The sequence below is a fragment of the Pollicipes pollicipes genome, unplaced genomic scaffold, assembly GCF_011947565.3.
Source record: "Pollicipes pollicipes isolate AB1234 unplaced genomic scaffold, Ppol_2.1 Scaffold_7258;HRSCAF=8750_pilon_pilon_pilon, whole genome shotgun sequence".
NCBI lineage: Eukaryota > Metazoa > Arthropoda > Thecostraca > Pollicipedomorpha > Pollicipedidae > Pollicipes > Pollicipes pollicipes.
In genome coordinates, this window is record NW_023597053.1 from 297,706 (window position 1) to 309,762 (window position 12,057).

General features: G+C 57.1%; 1 protein-coding gene across 1 annotated transcript; it reads right to left on the bottom strand.

The window, feature by feature from the left end:
* Nucleotides 1-3,137: 3,137 nt before the first annotated feature.
* LOC119111035 (ethanolaminephosphotransferase 1-like) lies at nucleotides 3,138-11,558 on the bottom strand. Its single transcript, XM_037234861.1, has 8 exons — nucleotides 11,551-11,558; nucleotides 11,125-11,193; nucleotides 8,749-8,944; nucleotides 8,050-8,312; nucleotides 7,345-7,520; nucleotides 6,411-6,591; nucleotides 5,392-5,577; nucleotides 3,138-4,976 (listed from the first exon to the last, which is right to left on the bottom strand). Exons 2-8 carry the CDS (start codon nucleotides 11,152-11,154, stop codon nucleotides 4,914-4,916), a joined length of 1,095 nt encoding a protein of 364 aa, XP_037090756.1. The 5' UTR covers nucleotides 11,155-11,193; nucleotides 11,551-11,558; the 3' UTR covers nucleotides 3,138-4,913.
* Nucleotides 11,559-12,057: the final 499 nt, after the last annotated feature.

Consider the following 12,057-nt stretch of genomic DNA (forward strand, 5'->3'; position numbering starts at 1 on the left):
CTTTGTGGCTGTTTGGAACTGGGGCTAGCGGAGACCAGTCATGTAGCCACCGTGACAGACTAGTGCGCGATTCTGATGTGGCCGTCTTTGTTGTGTGTATTCAGCTGCTGTTGAGGTATTTATTCGGCTGCACCTAGTTTTCTTCGATTCCCCGCGGTGCCCGCCCTTCGTGCCAGGGTGAGAGGCAGGCAACGCCATATAGCCCCAACAGCTGAGTGTGTCGTGAAGCCCCAATGACACGCACACACGCACGCGCACGCGCGCAAGCACACACGCACGCACGCACGCACACACACACACACACACACACACACACACACACACACACACACAACACACACACACGCACGCACGCACGCACGCACGCACGCACGCACGCACGCACGCACGCACGCACGCACGCACGCACGCACGCACGCACACACGCACACACACACACACACACACACACACACACACACACACACACACACACACACACACACACACACACACACACGCACAGTTTCCTTTTCGTGGATTTCGCTATAGGTCATTCTCTTGACTTGCTCGTCGTGATATTATGGTGCGGCAGCTGTGCCCACGCCAGCACCGCCCACCTGGGGGGGTGCAGCATTGGCACTACGTGCACGCCTTTATATCCATACTTGGCGTTTTGGTACAAATAACGCAAGGCTTGAAAGTGGCGTGCCGGCTGGTAGCACTTCGCGTCGGGTCGGGTGATGGTTCATGTATCGCTCGTTCAGTGACGTCACATGTCGATGCGAGCAGGAAACCCCGTGAAAAACCAGATGCCGCCCCAGGGGGATCAGCACACTTCCCTGCCGAATGGCCGCTCGAGTGTCACCTAAAAACCCCTGCTCTCCACTTGTTTTAAGGCATACTTCAGCTTGTTGCGGACGTCGCAATCCACGGCATTCTAATCAACAGACCACATCATCTGCGACATGCCATGATAACCTGTCACATTTACCACGAGAGGGCGGGCGGCGTGTGCGGTCAGCGGGCGCCGAGGCACGGGCGCCAGTTGGTCCCGGCGCAGGTGGGCCGTGCAGCAGTAGCGCGACGGCTCGCTGCCGAGCGGGGCGGCGCAGTAGCGACACCGGCGCGCCCCTGGCGCGTGCGGCGGCTCCGGACCGCGCCGGTCGGCGCTCGCGGCGCCTCCGTCTGCCTAGGTGTGGTGTGTGTGGCAGGGTGTGGCGGGCCACACGCCGCCACACAGAGCGGCCGGCTACAACCAGCGAGCCTGAATGCCGACTACCACCTCAGCGTTGCGGGCTGGCGCATCACGAGTACATCAGCAAGTTATTGCCAGAAGAATCTCCGACAAATGGCCTCCCATGCCGCGAGTCATCGCCGTCGGCGTGTGCGGGTGCTGGCGCGGACCGCTGCAGTCTGGCCGGCGCACTGCCGCAGAGTCCGGCAGCAACATTCCGCCCGTCTCCCCGCCCGCCGGACGCGCCACCACACACCGGTCATGTACACCAACTGTATTACATCGTTGGGTGTGAACATCTACTCATTGTCGGTCGCACACAATACAAACGTCGCATTCGCGGGAGACCATGGTCAGGGCCCGGCGCCGGACGGACGCGAGGCCGCGGGGTACGTAACGCGGGTCCCGTCCAGCGCGACTGCACTGGACACGCCTGCAGCGCCTGCCGACGCCGGAGCGCACGGTGGGCGGCCGGCCGCTGTGTCCACATATCACGCCCTGGCCGGCCAGCGCAGCCTGACCGACCGCATCTGCGAGTACAGACGCGGCCCCAGGAGGAGAGGAGCACGGCTTCTGAGGAGCTGTTTGCAGGGGAGGAGGGCCGGCGCTCGGCGATCACAGAGGGACCAAGCCGAAGAACGGGGCTGTTGGGGCGCCCCCGGCCGGATGGAAAGGACGAGGGAAGACACACCGTGCGTGGGCGAGAGCTCGAGCTCCAGGGAACGAGACGAGCGCCGCCACCTTGGGTTACGGTTCGGGGGAGATTGTTTGCGGTCAGACGTACGCGGCGTGCCCTACGTCGCCGCGGGACGACAGCGTGGCCTCTAAGGAGGTCCGCTGTCCCCGAAGTCACCTCATCCATCGGTCTGGCGGGCCCTGAAGCCCGCGCCCACCTCCGCCAGCAGCCGGCCGGTCTCCGAAACACGGAGAGGAGACCTCGTCGCTTCTCACCCCGTGCATTGGCGGGCATGCCATAGCCCCGCACGGACCAACTGGCCCAAAGCAAGGCACGCCGACATGACATTTCTAGGCACGTCAGCGAGCTCGTGTTCAGGAGCGACGACGGAAGAGGAGAAACACATTTGCCACCAGATTATTCGACTAATAAATACACGGCACAGACAAACGTAACGCATTGAGCTCGTCGCTCCATTGGTTATGGACTGGATCAAATGTGGCTTCGTCCAGTTGAGCTGTGCACCACGCGGATACGCTACAGAAGTATGGGGGCCAGGGGTAAACGCGCGGGTGGAGACCCGCAGAGACCCGATCGGCGGGTAACCGACAGGTGAATAAGTACCTACGCTGACCGGCCAGGTCAGCCCAGCCGTCGGTGGGTTGATTGCCCTCGACCGTCGGCGCGAGCTGCTCCCCGCCCGCCGCGCCGGCAGCGAGCGCCTCTCACGCGATCGAGGACCGACGACGGGGCGGGGCGGGGCGGGGCGCGCGGCCGCGGCCCGACCGGGAGGGGAGTCCGGGAGTCGCCGGGGGGACGGACGGACGGACGGACGGACGGACGGACGGTCGGTCGGTCGGACGGCCGGTCCGAGCGTCACCCTCACCCGGCCGGCGGTCCCTGCTTTGGCCGAGCCGCGTCGGGCCGCGCTGACTCCGAGGGGTGGGTGGAGCCGGCCGGCCGGCCGGGCGTGCGGCGTGGGGTGCGCCGCCCATGGGGGTCCTCCCACTCGACCGCACCAAGCCAGCGGCTCACAACTGGACCCGAGTGGCGTCGCCCACACGCGCCGCGCACTCCCCGTACGAGAGTGGTGTCGCCCACACGCGCCGCGCACTCCCCGTACGGTGCACGGCTCGGCGACGATTGTGGGAGAACATGTTAGGAAACGGCACAAGTTTGAAGCAAAGAACGGACTCACTGGACGCGCAAACCGAACAGCCGTCCAAAATGACGTAGGCAAGGACCGGGCGTCCCAAATTATGCGGTAAGTCACGAGCTAATGGAACAAATTTGTAGGATAAGCACCCGTACTGTGAGTAGAACAAAACATTTAAAGTCCGCGAGGACGAACATGAAACATTGCAAAACAATACAATATACCCATTTCATGCGCGAATCCAGTAAGTATTTCCTGCACTTGTTTGATATGAAGCCTCAGGCGAAAGAGTAGAATAAATCTTACGCAGCAAACAGGACGAAGGACACAAGAGGCGAGACCGGGAAAATTCGGCCCTGAGAAATTATGCTAAAAGAAAACAATGCAGCCAAATATTGAATTACACAACCTCGATCACTGCGACATTGCCCGCAGATTCATGCCGCGAGACTATCACTTCGCCGCTGATCCTGACTCCAGCATCAAGACCTAGACTCGCCGAACATCCTGCCTCTAAACGGACAAAGACGGGTGCGTCTGGCACTTGGAGCGCTTCCCACCGACTCCAGCGCCAGGGCCGGTCAATTGCGACGGCTGAGACCACAGGCCGAGGCGCGGCTTACCGGCCCGTCGCGCCGGGGAGCTGCGGGCAGCCCCTCAGCCCGAGCAGGCGGCGCCGGCCCGCGCTGATCGACTCCCGCGAGGAGCAGGCGTGACACACAGGACCAGACACCGCACCCGACGGCAGGTCTGCCAGCTGGACAAAGCACACTGACCGTGGAGAGTCGCGAAGCGCGACAATTAGGAACGTCTGCATACCGTCGCCAGCGGACCGAAACGCGACAGAAACGGGAGCACTGCAATCAGAGTACGAGAAAATTTGACCACCAAAGAGTGCCGACGTCTGCACCAATAGCTTAGGATGCCACAAACCATCAAAGGCCGGCAAGAACATCCCAAAGCTCCAGAGAACGGAGGAAACGGATGGAACTCTCGGTTAACAACAGGAGTATCTGAAAGCGCCGTTAAACGAATGAAACGTTTAAAACCTTTAGCGAATAATGATAACTTAAAACAGTGAATATATAAGCCTCGAATAGTGATCAGCCTCAAACGAACGAAGGATCACCTGAAACTGCCCTGACAGGATGTCTTTCCACGCTATATGATTGGAAGGCAAGCATGAAAGCTTCGATGGGAGCAGAGGTAAGATGATCTGGGCCTGCAGTGGGCGATGCTGCTGGCTTTCGGAGATGGCGATCGATCGGGAACTCGCTCACAAACTTGACGCAACGCGTCACCTGTTTCCACACTCCACGCCTTTCGACCCCAGACAAGCTGCAGTGGAGGGTCGAAACGCCCGGCGACTAGAAACGCACATAACACGGGGAGCTCAAATGGGCTCGAATCGATACTAAGCGTACCGAATCAAGCCAGGTCAGCTCCAGGCTAAAATCAAAGGTCCGGACGATACCGAACACCAGAAGATTATCATACGAAATGATAAGATTGGTCGCACACTCGGTAACTACCCGGATCACATAAATCCCACCAAATTTAAGCATCCCAGATATCTGCTCCCCACTAAGTCAATGTAATTCGGATACCCAATCGAATGATAGTCAACATAACCAAAACTGTTGCAGTGTTTTCAAACGTTTAAGACCGGCTTGCGAGGTACAGCGCGGTCTTCTGTGGCCGCCAGCGCCCTCCCTCTCGGTCCGTGTCGCCACACGGTGGGCGGCGGTGGCGCCGACCGGCCGCGACCCCGGCGCGCTCGGAGCGAGAGGGCGCTGCGGTCGGCTGTGACCGGCCGGTGCGCGCCAATGTCAATCTTCTAGCGTTCAGGCATCGTCGGCTAATAGTCAATCGGTCCGTTCTTTGACTGTCAGCGCCGGAATGTTGAAGTGGTGACACATCTGCCGCACCTGCCGACAGAGACACGATGTCAGCGCCGGTGTCGAGGACGCACGCCGCGGATCGCCGTGGTTGGCTGCTGGCAGCGAAAGATCAAGGCCACGTCCATTCTGCAGTCCTGACAATTATTGCGCGATTTACCGTAACCAGCGAAATACTGCGACAAACAAATGGTCGAAAGATGGTGAAAGACGGCACTCGATGCCAGGAATTCTACAATTGTGTCGCGAGTTTCATCAACAGAGGGAAGAATGATTGTGATGAAAAAGCATGCCTCCCGCACCTTAACATTCCAACACGCGCCATGCTTCTTTGGGTCATACCCCTCATCCATTAGCACATGGAATGTCTAATGTGAGCACTGCTGCTCAGGGCAAGCGTAGCCCACTAAGCCAGCATCGGTGCAACCCGTGGCGTCCAACTTACCACACACACTCCGTAGTGTATGTGAGCGATCGTGACGAAAACAGCCAGCGACCACAGTGCTGCCATCTCTGCGGGCGTCGTGGAAGGCGCGAGTAGCGCCACGCCCGCCGCGAGCGCCACCGGCGCCAGCAGTTTGTTAAGCGCCTGTACGTCATTGTTGGTCATCTGCGCCACGATCAGGCGACACTGGAACGGAACGAGACCGGTACAGGTTCGGAGGAGATCACAAGACGGCGCAACGGAGCAGAATCACGGACGGAGAGACGGCCAGGCAGCGCTGCAGCGGAACAAAATCAGTGCAGACTGGGAAACGATCCGAGAGTACTGGAACAAAACAGCCAAAATAGAAACAACTGGGTTATTATGGAGTGCAACAAGACAACACCTCCAGCTACAAGCCATCGGATGGTGCTGCATGTTGCAACAACACGAACGGATACACCGCAAACAAGATAAAAACACACGTTATGTCAACTCAAGACAGAGACTAGCTGTACCACCAAGGAGTGAAAAACCATGTCTTGCATTTGTAACAATGACAAACATGGCTTTTGCCGTTGGATTTCCGAGTTAGAACTGGGGGACAATAGCGTGTCACCCAACGGTGATAAGATGAACTGTTCCCGCATTCACAGCAAAGCTAAACGCCCGCGTAGAATACCCCCACTTGTCTCACCGAAAAAAACAAGTAAAAAACTGACCTCGCGGGGGTAACAATTTTGATCGTTTATCCCACGCATCGGCTGCCATGGCTGGAGCCATTTTTTGGCATCCCAGGAATGTCACAGCTACACGTGACATGCATAGCAAAAACCATTTAAACCCTAAGCACGGCCAGCCTCTGACTTTGACCTGAGGTTTCTGGACTCGCACGCATCCGTATCTCCCCGGCACGAACCCCTCTGCCCCATGCCTTCACAATTGCAACTAGCCGCGTGCGACAGGCCACAGGCACATTCCAGTTGCAGCTATACTCGTTAACAGCATGACCACTGCACTCAAGCCGTGCCTCCACTTACGCAGATGTTGGAGAACACGGCACCGATGGTGAAGCTGAAGAGCCGCAGGTCGGTGTTGATGATGTCGCACGGGGAGAACGCCACCCACAGCGAAGTGATGACCAGCAGGATGGCCGGCGAGAGCAGCGGCAGCAGCGAGGAGCCTAGGCTGCGGCCCTTGCCCGTACCGTCGCGGTAACTCCTGTCAGAGGAAGGCGCCGTCAGAGCACACTCCTGTCAGAGGGAGGCGCCGTCACAGCGCACCCCTGTCAAAGGGAGGCGCTGTCAGAGCGCACTCCTGTCAGAGGGAGGTGCCGTCAGTGCCGCCAGAACGCACCCATGTCAGAGGGAGGCGCCGTCAGTGACATCTTCCTGTTTCGGGGGAGGGGGGGGGGGGGGGGGAGGCGCCATCGAAGCACAGCTATCCGTTGTCGCCCATCATAGAACGGTCGGCCGCTGGTTGCCGTTTATTCGTGAAGCCGGATCCCACGTTAAACGTCGTGTTTTTACGACACCCTCTCCGCTGGGGCGTCACCCAGTCGGAGAGATTGCCGCAGTCCGACGACGGCCCGAGAGACGCTGCCGCTGTAGACGCTGCCGCCTCGAGTCATTGTCAGCGGCTTATTAACACCGATAAGGCACGCCTGAACAACAACGGCACGGCACGTCTCAAAGTGTCACACGCTCCGCCACGCCCAGCGGCGGACCGACGTCGAGTCCCGACAGCACTGCAGCAGGTCAGCACGGGCCAAACAATACGCCCAAACTTCATCGGAAGTGGCGCGATCATACCGCGGCACCACGCCGGGGCTTCGTCGTGACATCAGCGGCGCTGTATGTAGCATCGCCCTGAGGTCGGAGCGCTCCGCCGCCCATCTCAACAGGCTGATACACAACTTCTTCAGCAGCCTCACCGCGCCAGATGCCGCGGACAAGCGCTGGACCGCGCACTCACTTGTAGACGTTCCACAGCGTCATGGGCAAGCTGGTGCCCAGCGTGCCCAGCCACATGAGGATCTCGAACGAGGCGCCCGCCGTGATCACGGGCGTGCCGTCCGCCGCCCGGTACAGCGCGAACTTCCACAGCGTGTAGTCGCCGAAAAACGTGACCAGGTACAGCACCAGGATGCCCTGGCGGCGGCAGTGTGCCTGTCAGGGGCGGCGGGCAGGGCTGGTCGGTCGCGCCAGGGTCGACAGGGAGGTCACCACGCGGCCCACGGATCCGCTCCCTTGCGTCGCGGTACTCCTAATGGGCGGTGGTACGCTGCGCACGTCACGACCCACGCGAGAGTCGCGCCAGGGTTGACAGGGAGGTCACCATGCGGCCCACGGATCCGCTCCCTTACGTCGCGGTATTCCTAATGGGCGGTGGTACGCTGCGCACGTCACGACCTACACGAGACGGCATGTTAGCCAGCATACTCCACGACCTGACGGACGGGCTGGCAGACATCGTACCCTCTTCGGTCGAAACATATCAAGCAGTGAGCACTGGGACACGCTGACAACATATACAAAACCTGTACTGCAAAACATCGGCGCATATCATTAGCACATATCAAGGGATCGTAGATTAGACCTGTCACCCCTCTATTCAGAGCAACGGCGGGGCAGGGCGGGTCCAGTGGACATAACGGGCCTCCTATGTTCGCTCTCTTACCAGTTGTGACACGTCGTAGCCCCAGGGCAGGAAGAGCAGGCCCGTGTTGTACTTCTCCCAGTGCGACAGGAAGAAGCACATCCACACGCTCCACATGCAGTAGAACATGCGGATCGACGGGATGCTGTACTCGAGCTTGCCGAATACAGAAAAGAGCGTGATGGGGATGAAGAACGAGGTCCACGAGTCGAGGCCGTGGTCGAACAGCTCGCCCAGTGGCCCGCTCACGCCCAGCCGGCGCGCCTGCTTGCCGTCAATGCCGTCTGCGCACAGAGGGAGGCAAGGCCGGTCAGCCAACGCACGCCATCGTCTGAGGAGCGGCGCAGCGGCGCTCGACGCACGCCGTGGTGGGCGGTGGTGGAGGTAGCTGGTTGTCAGGCGCACACACGGGGATATTTCCGCCCCGGGAGGGGGGGGGGGGGGCGAGGCGCACGGTTGGCAATATCCCAAACCAAGATCGAAACTGCAAAAAGTCAGGCATAAACTCCCTTAATCTCAATGAATGATTATAGGGGTTTATAGGAGTTGATAGAGACCCGAGCCAACAATCGCGCCATAGGCTAACATATCAGCTCAAATCCCCGAACGTTGCCGAGCACAACCCATGTTCGCGAGGCGCCGGCCGCAAATAGCCGGTGGCGCTGGGGCGACATCAATCGGTCTCCATGGCGACGGTCGGCCGCCGGCAGTCGGCCGTACCGAGCGTGTGTGACAGGAACAGGTTGATGGCGGCCACCAGCCAGACCCAGCGCGGGATGGCCGGCACGGCCGGCTTGTTGGACGTGCTCGACGCCACGAAGTAGTAGTCGTAGACGGTAAGCATGACGAAGTTGGCCACCGTGAGCAGGAAGCCCGTCAACGTAAGCAGGTTCGGCGCCACATTACGCGGACAGATCTGGAATGGTACGCGCCGCCGGCTCAGACCGCCGCGCAGAGACCATTGGCTGCCGGAACGCACATGCGGCGACCATCGGCCACCGGAGCACGCACGCGGCAACCATCGGCTACCGGAACACATACGGCGGCCATCGGCCTGCGGAACACACACGGTGGCCATCGAACACCGGAGCACGCACGGCGGCCGTCAGTCAGCGGAACACAAACGGCTGCCATCGGCCACCGAACACACACGCGGCGACCATACCGGCAAAGTGACAATGTTCGTTTTATACCACCTGACGATAAGCACAAATACCGGGGAAATCCCGAAAACCCACTGCGTAGCCAAGTTCAACGCAGGGGATTACGGAACAGACAGCCGACAAATCCCCTTCGGCGGACAGAGAAATGGCAAGACGTTTCACACGTGTAAAGGCCTGAAATACTAACGATTCGTCTGGGCGCAACATGGTTATCCCCGATCCACCCGCTACGCCGGAAGGCTATATATGGTGCTGCCTGAGACGATGAAGATACCTCAGTACCACGGGAATCCACTACGCTGGGGCAAAATTTGTCCAAAAAGTCGGGCCAGGTAGGCGGCGAAGTACGCACGTACGTAAACACAGTGCGCTAGCGAGAAGCGCAATCCAAACTCTGCGGCAGGAAATTGTTCGTACTATCAAATTTAAGGCTTCGCATTATATATATATATATATATATATATATATATATATATATATGCATCATTTTAGATATCATCCCATCAGATAAAACAAAGCAGTGAGTGAGCACGAGAATTCGCATCACATCTGATGTGCAGCGTTTTTTTACGAGCGACATAACAGACAGCTCAACGCTGCTTGATCTGCAATTTCTTCAAACCAGGCGCGTCCGAACTGCGCAGTTATACGAAACGCGCGATCATTATAAACATACGTTCTTGTCTTCCACATATGTTTTTTTAAGGATAGCCAAACCCTGGTCCGAGACCCACTGCGCGATACCTTGACCGATGAGAGCGGCGATAAACAATCAAAGGAATACGCAGCTGAGGTAAGCCGCAACGAGAGGAGCACGTAGTTATTAACGTACCAAATGTGTTCCTTGTTGGGTGATTAAGAATTAAGCATTTATAATTGTCCGATAAATGCTGACTGGTGGCACCCGGGTGCGACGACAAATGTGGCGCGAAGCTTAACAAAGACGGGCAAGTTGCTCTAAACCGACCTTCAAGCGCGAACCTTAACTCTTCGCTTAGACTTCCGGGCACACGATCCCGCGCGATCGCGCCCGCACTTTAACAATGTGCAGGACACCTGACCAAGACGGCTGGACCGCGCCGCCCCAGGGTCGGAGTTCACAGTCATGAGTGCGGGGCGGGGCGGGCGGCAGCGTGCCGGTGGCGGGTTCGGCAGCGCCCGGCAGTCACATGGCAGGGGCGGCTGCTCGGCGCCGCGCCCGACGGTATCGAGCGGGTGCGTGCGTCCCGGCGGGAGCAGGGTCCGGGCCCGCCGGGGGGCCGCTTGGACTCGGGTCCGACGGGCCGCCCGCGCGGTGACGGGCCGCTTACTGACCAGACTCGCCACACGAATTCCAACAATGGCACAAACTGTCCACCAACTTCAATAATGTTGTTTGCAAACATTGATGATGTAGAGTGGATAGATGCCCATGGAATGACATTACCACAGTTAAACCAGGAACTTCCCATCCTTAAGCACCAGAGCTGAAGATTAAGGGCTTATTCCACACTAGCCGCACCCTGGCCATTATCACGTCAACCACACTGCTAAGCTTCCGACGCGCACAGATCAGGGCCGCCTGAAGTCGCAGTATGCCACCAATTACTCCACCAAAACCACACTATTTAACTATTTCCCATGATCAGAACCCCAAGCCGAACATTTAGCGCACACCGCGCTGAGAACGGAGCACCAAACCACGCGGTTGTAGCGTGTGGACTTGAGTGGACGAGAATTTAGAAGTGGGTTGATCTAATCAGATAAAGCACTTGCATACTGAGGTCGAAAATAAAAGGGTTCTGAAATCAGGTGACCCACATTTTGCGACAATCTACTAAAGGGGTCGAGACCAACTACAATCACAATATTCTCAGCATTTCACCTACACAACCATCACTGATTTTATCAGCAATGCTCAAAGGGTAACAAAGCATGACACTGTATAGCTTACCTTGACGACTGCATTCCAGAAAGGGTGCATCACATAGTTGCTAAGAGGACTTGTGTCAATGGAGCTATACTGGAAACATCACAAGAAGGTGCTGCAGTTAAAGCATAGTGATGATCAATGAGCACCAAAGGGTAGGAGGCGAAAACCCGCGATGTTGATGAGACAGAAAGCCAGGGTCCATTGCAGATGTCTCATGAGATGTCCAATGGCCATGAACATTTCAAAAGCAAGCACAGATCAAATGCAGATGAAATATCTCAGTGGAACTTCTCACACACAACCCAACACCAATACAAACATCATGAAACATGACAAAAACCAGCAGACCAGTGATCAGTCCAACAGTAATAAAGCTGCTTTCCTTCACCCTGGTTTGTTAACATTAAAGCAACCATCTCATGGAACTAAAAGCCATTCTGTATTAACCTTATAGTTTTCAATCCTGTGATGTGGTTCATGCCTCAAAATACTTAGTATTGAACAGCATGGCCCAACCACTGCAGACTAGCTCAGTTTTACAGACAACCAGTAAGGAACACTGAGACTTCTTGCACTGATGTCCTTGGCACTCTTCTTTGCACCTGGAACAGTGAATATGATTAGAATTGGGGATGCAACCTTAACAACTCTTGCCAACCTCTTTTCATGTTTGTTGTTAACCATTGCACACAACATGGCAACAGTATATTCTTCAGGCAAACAGATTCTTACCACAATATTTCAGATGATTTCCCAATGAAGCACTCTCATCATGCAACAACAAAACTGCTGGAATAATAATCAGTTCTGCTGTAGCATAATCCATCAGAAGGTGGGCTTAATACCTTACACAGACAGCATTCACAAAACTACATGCTTTTCGCATTGTTTTCACATTCACTTGTTCACACAGTTTTTTAAAAAGCAAACTCACCTTTTTTCTGGTCAAAGTAT

Coding starts and splice junctions, on each gene's coding strand:
- LOC119111035 (XM_037234861.1), bottom strand. CDS start 11,154: ATGCACCCTTTCTGGAATGCAGTCGTCAAG. Junction 8,313..8,748: donor GTTCCTGTCACACACGCTCG/GTACGGCCGACT, acceptor CTCTGTGCGCAG/ACGGCATTGACGGCAAGCAG. Junction 7,521..8,049: donor GCTACGACGTGTCACAACTG/GTAAGAGAGCGA, acceptor TGCCGCCGCCAG/GGCATCCTGGTGCTGTACCT.